At 56.0% G+C, this 16,382-nt stretch overlaps 1 protein-coding gene across 6 annotated transcripts; it reads right to left on the bottom strand.

Moving 5' to 3' along the window:
* Positions 1-512: 512 nt before the first annotated feature.
* Positions 513-16,173, bottom strand: DENND4B (DENN domain containing 4B). 6 transcript variants are annotated; one of them, XM_051993998.1, is made up of 28 exons: positions 15,327-16,173; positions 13,166-13,433; positions 12,646-12,898; positions 12,334-12,403; positions 11,872-12,041; positions 11,547-11,791; positions 11,215-11,281; positions 11,060-11,118; positions 10,714-10,858; positions 10,187-10,362; positions 9,895-9,995; positions 9,332-9,547; positions 8,203-8,348; positions 7,860-7,999; positions 7,627-7,753; positions 7,020-7,226; positions 6,525-6,653; positions 5,957-6,116; positions 5,544-5,711; positions 4,893-5,281; positions 4,483-4,605; positions 3,118-3,287; positions 2,881-3,019; positions 2,540-2,776; positions 2,249-2,360; positions 1,981-2,149; positions 1,598-1,662; positions 513-1,408 (listed from the first exon to the last, which is right to left on the bottom strand). In XM_051993998.1, the coding sequence occupies exons 1-28, from the start codon at positions 16,036-16,038 to the stop codon at positions 1,263-1,265; spliced, it is 5,109 nt and encodes a 1,702-aa protein (XP_051849958.1). In that variant the 5' UTR covers positions 16,039-16,173; the 3' UTR covers positions 513-1,262. The 6 variants fall into 6 exon arrangements, with proteins under 6 accessions (XP_051849958.1, XP_051849956.1, XP_051849957.1 ...); XM_051993996.1 differs by having other exon boundaries at positions 13,166-13,505; positions 15,327-15,668; XM_051993997.1 differs by lacking the exon at positions 4,483-4,605 and adding an exon at positions 3,487-3,609 and having other exon boundaries at positions 13,166-13,505; positions 15,327-15,668.
* Between the last annotated feature and the right edge of the window lie 209 nt (positions 16,174-16,382).

Raw genomic sequence — 16,382 nt, 5'->3', positions numbered from 1 at the left:
CTTTTTTCTAAAGCCTAAATGCAGAATTCTTGTGTGCTCCCTGGCTCACTCCTTTCCAGTGCAGTGTATCCAACTGACTGCTTTGATGGTGGATGCCTAAAGGGAAAGGAGGTGAAGTACAAAAGGGAATACCAGCAGAAAAAGGATTATCCCTGGGAAGGTCCTAGAGGAGTGGGGGAAGGACATAATATGGGAATTGGGGGGAGAGGATAGGGATGAGCTCAAAGGCCCCAGAGAATGGTCCCTTTGTGTAGGGCCACAAGTGGGAGGGGAGGTGACAAGGGGGCGATTGTGTGGGAAGGATGGAAGCGCCACACAGACTGGCACCACCATGGGCAATGCCAGATTTACTCCCCTCGCTGCTCCCAAGAAGGGAGAGGTTCCCTCTACCAGGGAAAGCCATAAGAGGAAAAGGCCATTTTGACCAAAAGACAGGGACAGAGATCCTATGGAAACCTGGGGAGAAAGAAGTCCCTTCCCCACCCTGGACACAGGAAGGAGGAGCCAGAAAAGAAAAGAGAAGCAGCTTTTACTGTATTTACATCCAACAAAACCTCAAGAACCATCGTTATTGCACAGATTAGGGCCCGGGGCAGGTGCCGAAGCCCTGGGAAGGAGGGGGAAGGGGCAGAGGAGGAAGGACACCCCATTTCCAGGGGTGGGGGAGCGCAGGGACCCGAGCTTCTGCGCCCCAAGTTCTCATTCTCTTGAGGGGGAGGGGGCGCAACCACAGGGGGCCAGGAGCTCCCTTCCCCCACCTCACCAATCCAAAATAGAGGCAGCTGTTGTGGCTCCAGAATAAATAATAAAATAAAACATCGATGTTGAGGTGGAAGGCAGGGCTGGGCCCAAGTGGGAAGGGGAGCATTTCTGACCTGGGAGGCAAATAACAACCCCCCACCCAGGACCAAGGCAGAGGCTTAGCAGTTCTTTATCTTTCCAGTTGTTTTTTAAAACAAAAACTTCTAAGATGACAGGTGGGCATGGATCTGGAAGTGCCTCGGAGGGAGGCGCCTGGGTCTGCAGAGGGCAGGAGAGGTAGAGCTGTGTCAACTCTCCTCCCCCATCAGCACAAGAAAAGCGGGTCAGAAACAGGGGGAGGGGGGGAGGGCGTGACTTTTGTTATCAGAGACCTCTCCTGCCCCAGTCGATGCCCACAGACTAGGCATTCTGCCTACATACTCCTCAAACCTGGGGAGCAGAGGAAGACATTACCCAGAAGTTCTTCTGTCCCCTTAGCTGGGGTGAGAAGCCCAGGGGCCCTAGCATTCCAAAGGTGCCCCAAAACACTTGCGACAATCGATGGCCTTCGGGCTGGGCATCTGTGCCCGCCGCCGCCGCAGCTCCTCCTTGCCCAAGCTGCTTGCCAGCTTATTGAAGGCCGCCTTGTATTTCTTGTCAAAGGCCGCTGGCAGGGAGAGGGGAGGTGAAGATGTGAGCATGGCACCGAAGGGTGGCAGGGAACTGAGTCCCCACCCTGGCCCCGGAGCATCCCTTAGGAACATCTGACTTGGGGTATGGCTTACCCCAATCTTACAGCTTTTGAGATCTCTAGCCCAGCAAGGTCCCCAGCACCCTCTCCCTCTTTCCCCCTTACCTATATCCACATGGTCCTTGCCCAGGGCAGCCATAGTCAAGAACAGGATCTCCCGATAGATGCTTCTGGAGGTAGACAAGTGCAAGGCAAGTGAGTGGGGAAGAAGGAGTAAGGGTCCGGGAAAAACACGCTTTTGGGTGGACAGGCCCGAGGGGCCGGGGAGTCTCAGCTCTGCAGCCCCCTCAGTCGTGCCTCCCCATCAAGGGTCTGGTGAGGAAGGGACTGGAGAGAAGCCATTCAAGCTCCAGAACTCATGCTCCATGGGAGACTGTCTAGAGAGGGAATAGTTTGAGGGAAGATGTGAAGAAGAAAAAGAAGGAGCAGGAACCTCTGCATGTCCTCATGGACAGGGTGAAACATTCCAATGGGCAAAAGGGGCTTACCGCTGCAGATGCAGGCCCCCGGGCGGGGGGCCCAGCATGTCCAGGAGAAGGGCCACCGCCTTGTGCACTTCATTGAATCCCACATGGAGAAGCACGGCCTCCAGCAGAGTCAGGCTGCTCAAAGGGGCAGGGGCCGTGCCTGGCCACGCCACCCGGTGGGGGATCTGGCCTAGCGAGAGAGGAACGAGGGGAGCCTCTGCAAAGCCAAAGGCCCACCACCACACAACCCCTCCCCCACTCCCATCCCCCACCCAGGCCACAAACTCACTGTGAGCCTTCCAAAGGACGTAGAGGGGAGGGCAGCTGTCGGGCTCGGGGGTCAGCACGTCCCACAGCAGCCTCACCTGCACCGCAGCCGGTTCTGAGGGCAGAGATGGGGCCTGGGGGTTGGGGAGAGGATTAAAGCTGGGCCTGGCAGACGAGGGGCAGAGGGCTGGGAGGAGGGGCATGGGAGACTAAAGGGACAGGCACTGGTTCGAGGGCCTGAGACGGAGCGCCAGAGAGGAGGAAGAGTGCGGAGGTGGGGAGGAGGACGGAGGGGCCTCGTGGGGGCACCCACCTGGGCCGAGGGCGGCCCGTCCCCTGCGGCCAGGACGAGGCCGGGCAGGGTGCTGGGCAGCCGGAGCCGCTGGAAGTACCAAAGCAGGTTCCAGAAGAGGATGGGGTGGGCGGCGGGGAGCTCCGGCAGCGCCAGCACCTCGCTGCCCTCGTTCTCCACCAGGGATTCCAGCTCCTTGCGCAGCACCAGAGGGCTCAGGTACGCCCACGCCCCGCCTTCCACCCTCCGAGGGACGCTCTGTGGGCCGGACCAAGGGAGAAAGGGCCGTTAGCTCTGTGCCCCTCCCTCCTCCAAAGCCAGTGCCCCCCCCCCACACACACTTGTCCTAGGTCCACTCTGACCTCAGCGTCTCCGTTACAAACAGAAGAGTCATCTAGGGCGAGACAGAGCCGCCGGTCGCTGAGGACCGGGCCGGGGCCCCCAGGCAGGGGAGCGTCCTTGTTGCTGGCACTCGCAGAGGTGGGTGGGTTGTGAAGGTCACTGCCGGGAAGACCAAAGAGAGAGGTCAGAAGAGGAGCTTCTAGCTGGTCCAGCTCTCCCTCCTGCCCCCCACCGCCACCCTCGGATCCTTGAGGTACCGGGGCCTGGAATCAAGGGTCTGGACACTAAGCAAGGGCACGAAAGGTCGAGAGCAGAAGGGACAGGTGGTGTTGAGGTTGGAGTCGTCAGGCGCCCAGCCTGCCATAATCTCCTCATCATACACTAGGGAGTCACAGGCTCTACACAGGGAACAGCTGGACAGAAGAATCTGCAGGGGGCACGAAAGGCAGTCACCTCGGGGCCTGGATGGCGCCCCATCTACACCTCCAGCTCCCAGCATCCCTTGCTCTCCTCCTTCTCAGCCCTCCTTCCCTGGCCCCCTATGGATTCACATTCTTCTTATTTGCCAAGGCCACCACTCCTGCCTCAGCATTAGCAGGGGAGGAGAGAGAAAACGGCCTAATTACCTCGACGGGGGGAGGCTGGGAGAGACCAGGGGTGTCACTGAGGCGCTCCGAGGAACGCTGAATGCTGAGGCTGCTGAGGGAGTTTTCAGAGAGATCCCACTCACTGCCCAGAGATGTGGAGCTCTGCATGAAAACCAGAGGGTTGGCAGGAGGGCGGCTGGTTGCCAGCCTCAAAACTCTTCAGGTGGCCAGGCCCACCACAAGTGCTGAATCGCCCACCCTACGGAGGCCCAAATCCTTATGCCCCGGCCAGTGGACCTGAGCAGATGTTCAGTTCTTCAGGGCACCCACCTTCAGACACCACCGGAAGGGCTCTCTCCCAAACCCAAGACAGCAAGTTACCCCTCTGCCAGTGTGGATGACACAGCTCCTCCCCCCCAGCACCCCAGGTCCTTCCTGAGCTTAGATACCTCAGAGGCAGTGGATCCTGGACGTTCCGGGGTCGCAGGAGGCTGTCCATAGGACTTCGGCGGGCTGAGAGGGACAAGTCTGAGGGCAGCTCAGGTGGAGGGGCACGGGAAGCAGGGCTGCGGCGGGAGGGGGTGAGCAACTGCTGCAAACGGGCACCTATTCCCCTTCGGGGAGTACCCACTGCATCCTGCCGCTTGCCAGCCTTGGGTGCCTGCCCACCCAGCCCATCTAGGGCCTGGACACTAAGCAAGGGCACGAAAGGTCGAGAGCAGAAGGGACAGGTGGTGTTGAGGTTGGAGTCGTCAGGCGCCCAGCCTGCCATAATCTCCTCATCATACACTAGGGAGTCACAGGCTCTACACAGGGAACAGCTGGACAGAAGAATCTGCAGGGGGCACGAAAGGCAGTCACCTCGGGGCCTGGATGGCGCCCCATCTACACCTCCAGCTCCCAGCATCCCTTGCTCTCCCTCCTTCTCAGCCCTCCTTCCCTGGCCCCCTATGGATTCACATTCTTCTTATTTGCCAAGGCCACCACTCCTGCCTCAGCATTAGCAGGGGAGGAGAGAGAAAACGGCCTAATTACCTCGACGGGGGGAGGCTGGGAGAGACCAGGGGTGTCACTGAGGCGCTCCGAGGAACGCTGAATGCTGAGGCTGCTGAGGGAGTTTTCAGAGAGATCCCACTCACTGCCCAGAGATGTGGAGCTCTGCATGAAAACCAGAGGGTTGGCAGGAGGGCGGCTGGTTGCCAGCCTCAAAACTCTTCAGGTGGCCAGGCCCACCACAAGTGCTGAATCGCCCACCCTACGGAGGCCCAAATCCTTATGCCCCGGTCAGTGGACCTGAGCAAATGTTCAGTTCTTCAGGGCACCCACCTTCAGACACCACCGGAAGGGCTCTCTCCCAAACCCAAGACAGCAAGTTACCCCTCTGCCAGTGTGGATGACACAGCTCCTCCCCCCCAGCACCCCAGGTCCTTCCTGAGCTTAGATACCTCAGAGGCAGTGGATCCTGGACGTTCCCGGGGTCGCAGGAGGCTGTCCATAGGACTTCGGCGGGCTGAGAGGGACAAGTCTGAGGGCAGCTCAGGTGGAGGGGCACGGGAAGCAGGGCTGCGGCGGGAGGGGGTGAGCAACTGCTGCAAACGGGCACCTATTCCCCTTCGGGGAGTACCCACTGCATCCTGCCGCTTGCCAGCCTTGGGTGCCTGCCCACCCAGCCCATCTAGGGCCTCAGCTGAATGGGCACTCAGAGCCATGCCTGTTCCCCCAGGGCTGCCTCCAGGCGCTGGATCTTCACTTGCCAGGCTTACATCAGAGAGGCTGCCATCGTGCCAGGACAAAGGGGACCCCTGGGGTTCTAAGACACCCAGGGCCTCTATCACTAAGGGAAAGAGAAGGGTCAGAGAGCATGGTGCTCATCTCTAAGCATCAAAGCTACAAAGGGAGGCATCCTCCCTCCCCGAGTTATCTTTTGCCATTAAACAGCCACAATCTTTGGGCACATGGACACCCATGATGCCAAACCCCTGTGCTCTAGGAAAAACGTTATTTGACGCTAACCCTCCCATCCCCCAAAATGTCCTACTTTCTCCTAAGGCAGGGATAACAAGACAGTGGGGTAAGGAGGACATGTTGGCACTCACTGTGTGCCACACCAGCCTCCACAGTGGGCTGTGCCCCTCGGGCACTACCCAGACTACCACTCTTCACTAGCCGCCCAGTGGGAGAGGCTGGGTCCCGAAGGCTTCGCCCTGCCCAGGTGGTCTGGCGATGAAGGGGACGGGTCGGGGAGGGCCTCTCCAGGTGGGGCTCTGCAAAAGAGCTTCAGGTAGGTACAGTGTCTGAGGATGAGAGACAAAGACCCCTGCCCCCCTCCCCAACCACTGCAAGACACAGACCTAAGGTGGGGGATCTTTGTGCCTGCTAAGCAATAAGCTTTCCAGCCCTAGCAACCCAAAGTTCTAGCTTTCCTTGAACTCTTGCCCAGCTCCACATTCCCCGGCCTGGACCTACCCAGTCCCTTGGCTTCCCTCCATGTCGTTGCTCCCCTACCCACCTGGCTGGGAACTTCTTGCCCCCCTCAATGCCTGTTCCTGCTGCCTCCGCTCCCGAAGAGGCTGACGGAACTGGGCGGCTCCCAGGACCACATTCCGGAGCTTGGCCCAACGGAGGCGGCCCCCTGTGGTGCCGGAGGGCCACTTGCTTTCTAGTACAGCCTGCGGGACAAAACACCTATTAGGCTAAGACAAACCCTTCTCTCCTCCGCCATGCCAGTCTAGGGGGAACATCCCCATTGGTTGCCAGAGCTGACCTTACTAATCCTATCCCTTCCTTACCAACTGTGTCTATGGGTAAACCAGAAATTTTCCATCTAGGAAATCATTGCCCAAAGTGGGACACAGTTATGAACGGGGTCAAGAAGAAACTGCTGGCAGGCTCCCCCTGAGGGGACACAAAGCCTGGAGGGGAGGGGAGGGGAAGAAGCTACATCCTCAGGAAGAATGCCTTGGAAGAGGAACATGATGCTTAAGGGCAGCAGAGTTGCTTGGACTTTCCTAGTCTGTCTGAGTCTCCCCCTAGGCCCATCCCCCCACCCCGCCATCTCCATTCCCAGCAGTAGGCACCTTGTTGTAGTAACCATAGGTGATAGTGTTGGGCACAATGCCTGCCCTCCTCATGTCCAGCATGACACGTACAGACAGCACAGGCTCTCCGTAGTGTGAGCAAAGCTGCATTAACACACGGTAACACACCTGGGGGCAGTTGTGCAGGACCAGGGATGAAGTGGGCGTGACTCCACAAGAATCCAGGACTCAGGGGGCCCTGCCTCAGCCAGGCCTCGGGACTCATAACCACCCACTTCAACCTACTCAATCTCCCTCCCCTTAGTCCCCACTCCTAACCAGAATGTCCTGAGCCTTAGCCCTAGGTGCCCCTAAGCAGGGTCATCTTCCTTTTGCTCCTGCACTTTTGACATGTCTCCTTTTTCTCTCTCATGTAGCCCCATTTCTTCCTATCATCACAACAGGCCCCCAATATCCTTTACCACTCTGAGGCTTCTTCATCTTCTCCCTACCACTTTCCCCTCTGCCTTGATACCTCTCTCCTTGGATGCCCACCTCATCAGGCAGCACCACCTTTCGGCTCTCCATTTGTCGAAGCACCTGGTAGGCAGTGTGTAGAGCCCGGACTCGAGAAGAAGACGACTGAACGTAAGCAGGTAAACACAGGAACCACAGCCCATAACAGTGTCCCAGCAGGCACCGTGCCCAGAGCTCAGGCACTGCTGCTGACTTCTGGGCCACCCGCTGGGCGACCTTCATCTCCTGCCAGAGTGCCAGGATGGGGAAAAGTGTCAAAACCAGGATGCCAAGGGAGGCCTATCTCAGGCAGGTACTTGGGGCCAGGGAGGATCCCAAGGTCAGGTGGACATTTTTAAAGTTCCGCTCAGAAGTGCTGGGCAGAATAAGTCCACGATGCTGCATCAGAAAGACAAATTCCTAAAGGTTGAGGATTTCATTGAAAGATGTCACCCAGATATTCGCCAGAAAGAACACAGTATTTGGATTCCCAAAGGAAAGCATAGTGCTCAAGGTAGGTAGGTATGGCCTCTCCGGGATCACTGATGCTCAAAGGGTAAGTATAGATGAGTAATTTGACCCAGGGATCACAAAGAATAAGCACAGTACAGGAGTCTGTCCCCCAAAGGTGACACACACCAATTACCTGTTTAGTGCGACGGGGAGCAGGACTACTGGGTGCACTTCGAGAGGGGCCCGGTGCAGGAGAAAGTCCAGGTTGTTCCTGGGGGGACTCAAACAGTTCGGCTCGAAGCTCAGGAAACCCATCGTAACTGGAGGGGTCACAGGACAGCATGGTGAGTGGGGAATAGCTACTGGGGACCAAGAAAGGATATAACAAGTAGGGATGGGGGCAGGGAGAGAAGAAAAAGATCTCACCAGTATAGAGGAGTAGACTCACTGCCCTCCGCCACTATGGGCTCCTCCGGAGGAGTGATAAAGACTGTGAGCTCACTCCCTGATGGCTCTTCCAGCTCTACCAAGGGCACAGGCTCTGGCTTTTCCTGTTCTGGGTGAACCTGAAGGGGTGTTAGGAGGGAGGTGAGCACAAGAGCTTGTAGAGGGAGGGAGCAAGGAAGACACGACTGAGGCAGGTGAGAGAAGAGCTAAGTCAGAGGAAAACCAAAAGGACACCAGAATCTAAGAAGTACAGGAGCACACAGGTGGGGGACAAGGACATAGACACAAGGAGAAATCATCAAGAGGAGACAATGAGAGTTACCTTATCAACACATGAGTCAAAGAACTCCAGGGCAGCGTGTCGGGAAGAGCCAAAGGAGCATTCCTCAATAAACTGTGAGAACATCTGAGTGTGTAGTAGCTGGGCATAGAATTTGTGGCTGGAGCGTTCTCGAGACTTTAGGAAGCCTGGGGAGGAAAGGAGGATGATCAGGTACCCCAGGGACGCCCATACTTCAGGGAACTATTTCCAAAAGGCACTGACTATTGGCCCTACCCAACTAATGTCTATCTGGGACCTCCCCTTGCTAAGGTTTTACCTTGGGACTTGGTATCTTTAGCCAGCACCACATTATCCTGTAACTGCTTCCTGTAGACCCCAGGTAGTCTTCCTTCCCCTTCTTCCACTTCCCCTCCTCCTCACTCTCCCATAGTGTCTACCATGGCCTGTGGCACAGAGCAGGCTTTAAAGGCAATAAATGCTTTACTGATTAAATAACGACTGACATTTATGTAGCACTTGGAAGATTTCCAAAGCTTTTTTACACAGGTGATTTAGTTTGAATCTCACAATCCTGTGAAGTAAGTTGCTCAGGTTTTAGATAAAAGAGTTGAAACTCAGATTAAGAGAACTCCTGAGTCACAATTCCTGTGTGGGTGAGAGGATTCGTACTAGAGAGGATTCTCTTGACATTAAATCCAGCACTCTTTCCACAAGGAAGACCTGGGTTCAAAGCCTGCTTCAAACATTTACCAACTGAGTGATCCTCAGTCCTCTAAGCTATAAAATAGCTTAGATAATAATATCACTTATTTCACAGGAATGTTGTGAAATTCAAATGAGTTTAATGCAAAGCATTTTATAGAGACATGTTAGCAAGATGTGAACCTATCATTTCGTTGGCAGGTTCTCCTCCAAATGCGTCCACCTGTATTACCCCCCATTCTAGGATTAACCACCTCTACTCCCCTATTAACTCCTCATTGCCCCAGAACTGACAGTCAAAGTTCTGCCCAAAATTGATCATGTTTACTCTCTGACTCCTTGGATTTGTTTGGTCTCCTCAGAGATGGAGAGTGATGAGAGCCTTACTGGGATAGCCACCACTATCCTCTGCCTATCACCTCTCCTAGCATCGCTCTGGGGCTGTGTTTGCAGCTCTCCCTCTTACCCTGCAGGAAGAAGAGGTTTTCCACATCACGAGCACTCTCAGAGGGCGCCTGGGTGAGTGGTCGGAGGAAGGCTCGGTAGCCCTTAAGCAGGCAGGCCATAAAGCGAAGGAAGGCCCCTTGGACTTCCCGCTCCAGCCGTGCCCGTCTCCCACACACCGCTTCATAGTCAGTCAGCAGAAACTCCAAAGATGCCTCCTCTTCAGGCCTCGTGTATGCTGAGAGAAAAGGCAATGAAGAAGATAGAAGACATGGTGTCTGCCTCACTTTCTATTAACTCTCCTCTCCAGTAGCAGGATAGAGAACTATTCCCTCAATGACAGTTTCAACTACCCCAACCATGTCTTTGAACCTCTCCTTCACATGTGTATGCTTTTAGACATTTTCTTCTAATAGCGTTTGTCTCTCCCTTACAAAAATGAATTTTAAGTCCATTTACTCCTCCATGATAATTTCTAGATTCCCTAAGTCTTCCACATTGTTTTCAAGTCTCCCATAACCCAAAGATTAAGCCATAACCATAATCCCCAAACAGTGACAGTGGTGAGTCCCCAGTAATGCTCACTCTGGTCCAGCTGCTGGTGGAGGGTGGTCAGTGTGTTCAGCAGCACTTTGTATGGCCGGCGGGGGAGGGTTCTGGGCAAGAGCAGCTTCTTTTCTTCTGTCCTGTGAGGCACACAGCAGAGAAGGGAATGAAATTCATATTCCTCCCTATTCCTAAAATGGTCCCGACTTTGTGGCTGAAGCTAATTTTCTGGGAGGGGGCCAGAAGCCTTGCTTATCAGAGCCCTGATCCATCCAAACTAAGCCCAGGTCAGCTCCCCACCCTCCCACACTCAAACAACCATCCTTCTCACTGGAAGAGTGTGTTGGTGTCAAGGTCAACGCAGATGACATCGGCAGGTGGGTCATGCAGGTCGAAGTAGCTGGAGTGGATGCCCACGATGAAGGGTACAGGTGCACTCAGCACATCTGCCAGCACCAGTGGGCAGAGAGGGATGTAGGGGCACTGCCAGTGTAGTGGGAAGATCATCTGGGGCAGGGGGTAGGAGGTGAGAAGGGGTAAACTTTGGGGTCCAGGAAAAAAGAGAATGGCAAACAGGGGGAAGGGCCAAGAGAGTGAAGGAGTGGGAGGGAGAACAACTACCAAAACAGGGTCCCAGGCTAGGAATCCCAGACCGAACCAACAAAGAGGGAAGGCACCCAGGCAAGGAGCCTGTTCTCTGGGTTAAGTCTTGGGAAGGGAAGGGGGAGAGCAGAGAGGAATCGTGGGAAGGGTCAAGGGCCTAAGGGAAAGTTTTGGCCCAGAATGACCAGCCAAAGAGAGAATGACCCCGGAGTGAGCATCCTAGGAGACCAGGGTAAGTGAGGGTAAGGGACTCACAGAGACCAGGGCCTCACAGACACTGGTAAGCAGGTCAGGCCGGAGAGAGTGAACCAGAAGCTTATGCTCAGTCAGAACGGCAAGTAGCAGAGTTACTGCCAGCTCAGGCCCCAGGCTCTGTAGCAGCTGCAAAAAGCTGGCACCGCTGCAAGGCAATGCCCACACCCAAACCCAGCAAGTCACCAGGGAGATCCCCTAAAATGTCTTAACCAGCTTCAAGAAAAAAACACCACCCTAGACCCTCAGGCAATAGCCTAATCCTTGAAGACAACAATTAGATCTCTGCAGTGCCATCTACCTGTCTAGTGAATCCCAGTACCCATTGTCCACCCATCTGGATACATACCTCAGAGGCAGGGGAGACGAAACAGGTTGACAGAGGAGCAGGTTGTCATAGGGGGACATCTGGGGGTGCGGAAGACATAGCCATTAGTGGGGAGGGGAAAGTTCTGCAATGACTGAAGCCCCACTGTCCTGCCCAGGCCAGTCCCCATCTCTCACCTGTACCAGGATACGGGGTCTCTGAGGGGAGGGGAATGGAACATTGTGCATGAAGTGGGAGATGTGCCTGGGAAAGGTGGAGGGGAAAAGGTAGCAGGTCAGGGAGCAGACCTCCCTAATCTGTACCCCATCCTCTAGCCCTTCCACCCATTTCCCCTTAGGTTTTTAGTTCTTTTATATTTCTTTCCCCCTTCATCTTCACCTTCCCTTTCCCACTTCTGTAACTCACCTCCCTCATATATTCTTCCCATGTTCAGCAACCCCTTTTGCTTCCCAAATCCCTCCCATCTCCTTTCCCTCTGACCCCTCTCCCCAGGGGGGCCAGCACTCACGCTTCCAAGGGCAATCGGTGGGGGCCAGAGACAGAGTATCGATAAAGGAAGGTGAGGAAGGCATGGAAAGCAGAGAAGGCAGGCCATCGGGACAGCACCGCCACAGCCCGGCGACTGCGCACAGCCCGGCCACCCAGTGCCCGGCCCCGTTCCACTGCACTCAACAGCCCCAGTGCCCTCGCCTGCCGCTCTGACAGCCGAGCCCGTGGGAATGCCTCATAGAACTGCAGGGCTGCCCCATACACCTTGGGGGAGGGCAGAGGGTCAGATGGGCTTCACTCGTCACTCCCTCCCCAGCACCCTCCTCTTCCTCACTCTACCCTACCTTGTCACCAGCTGCACCTGTGAGCACAAAAGTGGAGAAGACGGGCACCGGGTATTTGGTCTGAGCAGGCCAACACTCAATAGTGGCTCCCATAGGCAGGCAGAAGACAGGCACAGACTCCGGCAGTGGGAATGCCTCGTTGTCCTGCTCGGGGTACCGGCCTAGCAGTTCTGGGTACCAGGCACAGCATTAAAAAAAAAAAAGAAAAAGAAAAAAGAAAAAAAGTCGCTTCTGTGGGACTCCAGAAAAGGGGCGAGGCACATGAGCATTCCAAGGTATGCTGGAGAAGGTGGCCACCCAGAGACATGAAGGAGCACATGCAAGAATTAAAAGTATCTGAATCATCAGGTTTTGGGGGGAGGGAATGGGTACCATGAATGGTGGGAAAGCCTTAAAAAAAAAAGTATAAGAAAATGCATAGGAAGCTAGAGAAGTAGAAGGAATACAGTGCCATCTACCAACCTGCTTCATAGACCAGCGTGTTAGCCTTTGCCAGGCCCACCTTGTAGCACAAGTACACAGCTGGGCCCCACTGAACGAGACAGACAAGAGAAACACTTCAGATGGGAAGGGGATTCTTGGGACCCCACTTGCAGATCTCCTATGGATTTTTCTGGTCCTCATTATTCCCCAGGGTACCTGCTCTCCTAGTGGAAGTCAGGATTCTTCCTCAGCTCCTGCCCTCACCACAAATCCTCCTTGGTCCTGGTGTCTTTCTTATAGACACGATCCACCACCCTACCCCCATCTGCTGTTTCTACCCTCCTCGCTCACCATGCCAGGATTGAGATTTCGAGGCAGGCGGCAGTATGTGTGGGGGGTTCCCTCGCCTTTGCTGGGCAGGATCAGACAGAGATCAGTGATACCCAGGGCATGCAGCCCTGCCCCTTCAGCTGCCCGTCGATAAGTGAGGTAGGTGCGGGGATGCCCAGGGCCTGGAGGAGCCAGGTTGGCAGAGTGGCTATAGGGCGTTGTCTCCAGCACCTGGAAACCTGGTTTAGGATGTTCCTTCCCCTCATATAATACCCTGGTGAGTTAAGTAGAAAGAATATCAGTAGCTGAACCTTCAATACCCTTACTCCACCAAACTTGTTACTCTCCCCTTCACCTGCTTGTTGGCAACATAAACTTGTCCCCATTTGGCTTTGCTATTCATCTTGCCTCTTCATTCAACCCTTTCGTCCCCATTCCTTTGTCTGTTCCCCCTCCTTCAGACTGTTCCGTTCATGCCCCATAACTACCCTCCTTTCTTCCAAGGACCCTGGCCAGGCCAATGATAAGGGTGGTCACTCACCCCAATTCAACAAGAGGAGGCTTGTCTCGCCCTCTGCGGTAACATATGGTAGGCTGGGAGCCACCCAGAAGTCCAGCACTGAGCTCTAGGGGGTGACCACTAGCTGAGGTTTGAATACAAGTGTAGCCTTGGGGCACCTCTTCTCCCAGAGCCCGGGCAATGATGGCCACATCCGTGATGGGATCCGCTGGTCGGGGTGGGCGCAAGGGGCCCCCCGGTTCAGGACCCCCAGTTTCCTCAGGGACTGCTCCTCCACTCCCTGCCAACCCTGCCACCACAAAGTAATCCACTAGCCGGGGGGGCCGTTCTTCTGCCATGGCCCCCCCTTCACTTACTGCATCTGGAAGGGACAAAGTAAGGAAGAGTATGAGGTGTGAGTGGGATGGGAAGAAGGCAAAGTCGCTATGGCAACTAAATGACCCTCATCCTCCTCCCTCTACCAAACTCACTCAGAGAAGCACAGTAGGAGATTGACCAATCCTGAACTCTCCCACTTATGACATCATCATGACCTCACAGCCTACCTACTCTCCTTAAAGGGAACAGGTCCCTTAAGTAACATTTCAGTGACATCACCACTACCCTTGCCATACCTGATTCCTTCCTCCCCTTACCCCCAAATCTGGCTACAACATCCCTGTATTGGAATAATCTTGTATTTTCTTAAACGGCTTCCCACCGCAGGTATTACAGTCACCTCCATTGATTATTTTAGCACCTGTACCCTAGTACTGATACAATATGGGTTAGCTGTGACATCATACTGACTTCATAGATATGATATTAAAGAATTTACAACCCTGGTGTCTTAGCTGCAATATCATGGGAGCAATAACACTCTTCTAAGGCTCACTCCTACAAGCACCACACCTCTGCCATCAAAGTAAACCCTTCCCGTTTCTGAATTCTCCCTAGCGCGGGGCTACAAAATCACAATGACTACTCCATCCGTCTTAAAGACTCACACTTACTCTACTTTTAAGTCTAACCCATTCAATCCCCTTTCAGATCTGTAGGCCACATGAGAAGCAAAGAGAAGAGAGGTTCTGCTTTCCCTCGGCCCCCCAAGCCCACCCAGGCTGGGTCCCTTGCCTGCCCCTCTCTCACCTGCTTCCATAGGTCAGCACCTGGGGAGAGGGAATTCCTGGCAGGGGGGTAGGGGGTCCTGGGGAGCCCTGGGGGAATGGCAGCTCAGAGAGGATAGCTGTTCAGCCAGGCTGAGGAAAGGGGGGGGATGCATCAGAGGGGAAGGGAGGTGACTTCCTGAAACAGCCAAGGGGAAGCTGTAGCTAGGCCAGACGGAAGTCAACGTATGGGGTGGGGGGTGGGGAGGGAGTGCTGCAGAGGGAACCAGAACAGTGCTGTCCCCAGCTGAAAGGGCAGTAAAAGGCTCCAACAGTGCTGACCCTTCATGAGCTGTTTCCAAACTCTCATTATCTCAGTCTGTTAGACCAGAAATGTAGGAGAAACAAGGGGACCTGACCAGCTCTTTGCTCATAACCTGGCCCCCGGTCTACTCCACAACCCCCTTCCCCCCACCCGGGTTAAATTTAGTTTACCCTCCCTCCCCCCCAGCCTGGGATGTGAGGCCAGAAGGCAGGCAGTGTCAAGATCCTAATTTAGCTCTCTAGCTTCCCACCTGGCACAGCTGGCTCCCTACCCAGCAGGCACTGACCTCTTAGGAAGCCGGGGGGCTGGCTTTGGGGACCCCTTTCTCATGACCCCAGTTCCCTTACCATTTCCTCGTGGACCTGAACCATCATCTCTCTCCTCCACCCCCACTTTTCCCACCTCCCCGATTCGGGGTGGGGGAGAGCATCTTCCTGAGCTCCCTCTCAGGACAAGCATAGGTGGTACTTCCTCCCCCCTCCTCCCATGGCACCCACACATCCAACCCAAATAAGAAGGGTGGGGAAGAAGAGGGGCTGCGACCGATTGGGGAAGGGTCGGGGGGGTCAGGTGCCCGCGACAATGTGACAGGAACATAAGCGAGGGATGAACACAACCTCCAAAGAGCTCCAGGGGAGAAGCGGGGGAGGGGGGCTGTGCTCCCTCCCATCTCCCCCACACTTTCGCTTCCCTAGGAGAGAGGAACCGGAACCAGATGTGCAGCGAAAGGGGGAGCCCTGGCCGCTCGCCCCCACCCTCCCTTCCGACCTACCTGCCTCGGGGCTCCTGGCGGGGCGTCCGGTCTCCCCCTCCCCCCACCCCCTCTTCGGGGAGGGGGGGGAGGACGGGGAGGATGGCGGGATGTTTACCCGGCCCCGGACATCCCGCGTCCGCGGTGACTCCGGCCGGACTCCCCGCCCGTGGCGCGCGCGCCGAAGGACTGTGCGCTCAAGCCTCAGCCGCAGCGAGCCCGGGGCACAGGCTAGGGGGTAGGAGCGCCCGCTCAGACGGAGCCTCAGCCTCCGGCACCTCTCCCGCCGCAGCAGCTGCGCGCCTCCGTTATCCCGCCGCGGCCGCGGCCCCGGCTGTGCGCGTGATACCGCAGCCCAGCTTCGACTCCTGCTCCGCGCACCCGCACCCTCCCTCCCCCGGCTGACCCCCCCCAACCCCCGGCGCGCCAGCACCCCCCACAGATGCGATGACCCCGGAGGCTCCTTCCGCCCCCGGCTGGGCCGCCCTGAGCCTGCCCCCTGGCGGCTGGGAGGGCGCTCTGCAAAAAATGCTCTCCCCTTCCCTTCCCGGGCCCAGAGGCCCAGGCCGTGAGCTCGAGGGGTGACACCGCCCCACCCCCACTCTTGGTTCGGGGATTCACACACATCCTTGCTACTCCTAATCTGCAGCCAGCAGTTCTCAGTTCCCTTTTCTGGAGAGGACAAAAGCTTTGGAAAGAGGAAGGGCCGAGATTGTAGGACACACACTACCATCTCCCTCAGGTCTGCTGAGGGGGAAACAGCAGTATGGGGTATGTCTGCCGAGGAGAAGGCCGGGAATGGTCCAGAGAGTAGGAAGGTCTAGGGGAGGCGAGGGCTGCGCTGTCAAATTCGCTGGGCAGCTGCTGCAGATGCTCCTGCCTTCCCACCATCAAGCCAGCCGGCACTGCTGCCTCTCTGCTCCCCTTACCCCCTAGGACGCCTGCTTCTGGGGGACAGACTTAATAAACTCTGCCAACCAGAGTGGCCATGGTCTGAGTGACGGGGCACAGAGACTCAGCCCCCAAACTTACCTGCTCCCCACACCAATTCCTTTGTCTTCCCAACTCCCTCTCTAG

The sequence above is a fragment of the Antechinus flavipes genome, chromosome 4 (assembly GCF_016432865.1).
Source record: "Antechinus flavipes isolate AdamAnt ecotype Samford, QLD, Australia chromosome 4, AdamAnt_v2, whole genome shotgun sequence".
NCBI lineage: Eukaryota > Metazoa > Chordata > Mammalia > Dasyuromorphia > Dasyuridae > Antechinus > Antechinus flavipes.
This window is presented reverse-complemented; position numbering and strand designations above follow the sequence as displayed.

Excerpts from the sequence above, each read along its gene's own strand:
- DENND4B (XM_051993998.1), bottom strand. The coding sequence starts at position 16,038 with ATGGTAGTGTGTGTCCTACAATCTCGGCCCTTCCTCTTTCCAAAGCTT. Across the intron at positions 7,227-7,626 it reads CTCCCCGTCGCACTAAACAG|GAGATGAAGGTCGCCCAGCG; the intron begins GTAATTGGTGTG and ends GCACTCTGGCAG. Across the intron at positions 4,606-4,892 it reads CAGGATCCACTGCCTCTGAG|AGCTCCACATCTCTGGGCAG; the intron begins GTATCTAAGCTC and ends GTTTTCATGCAG.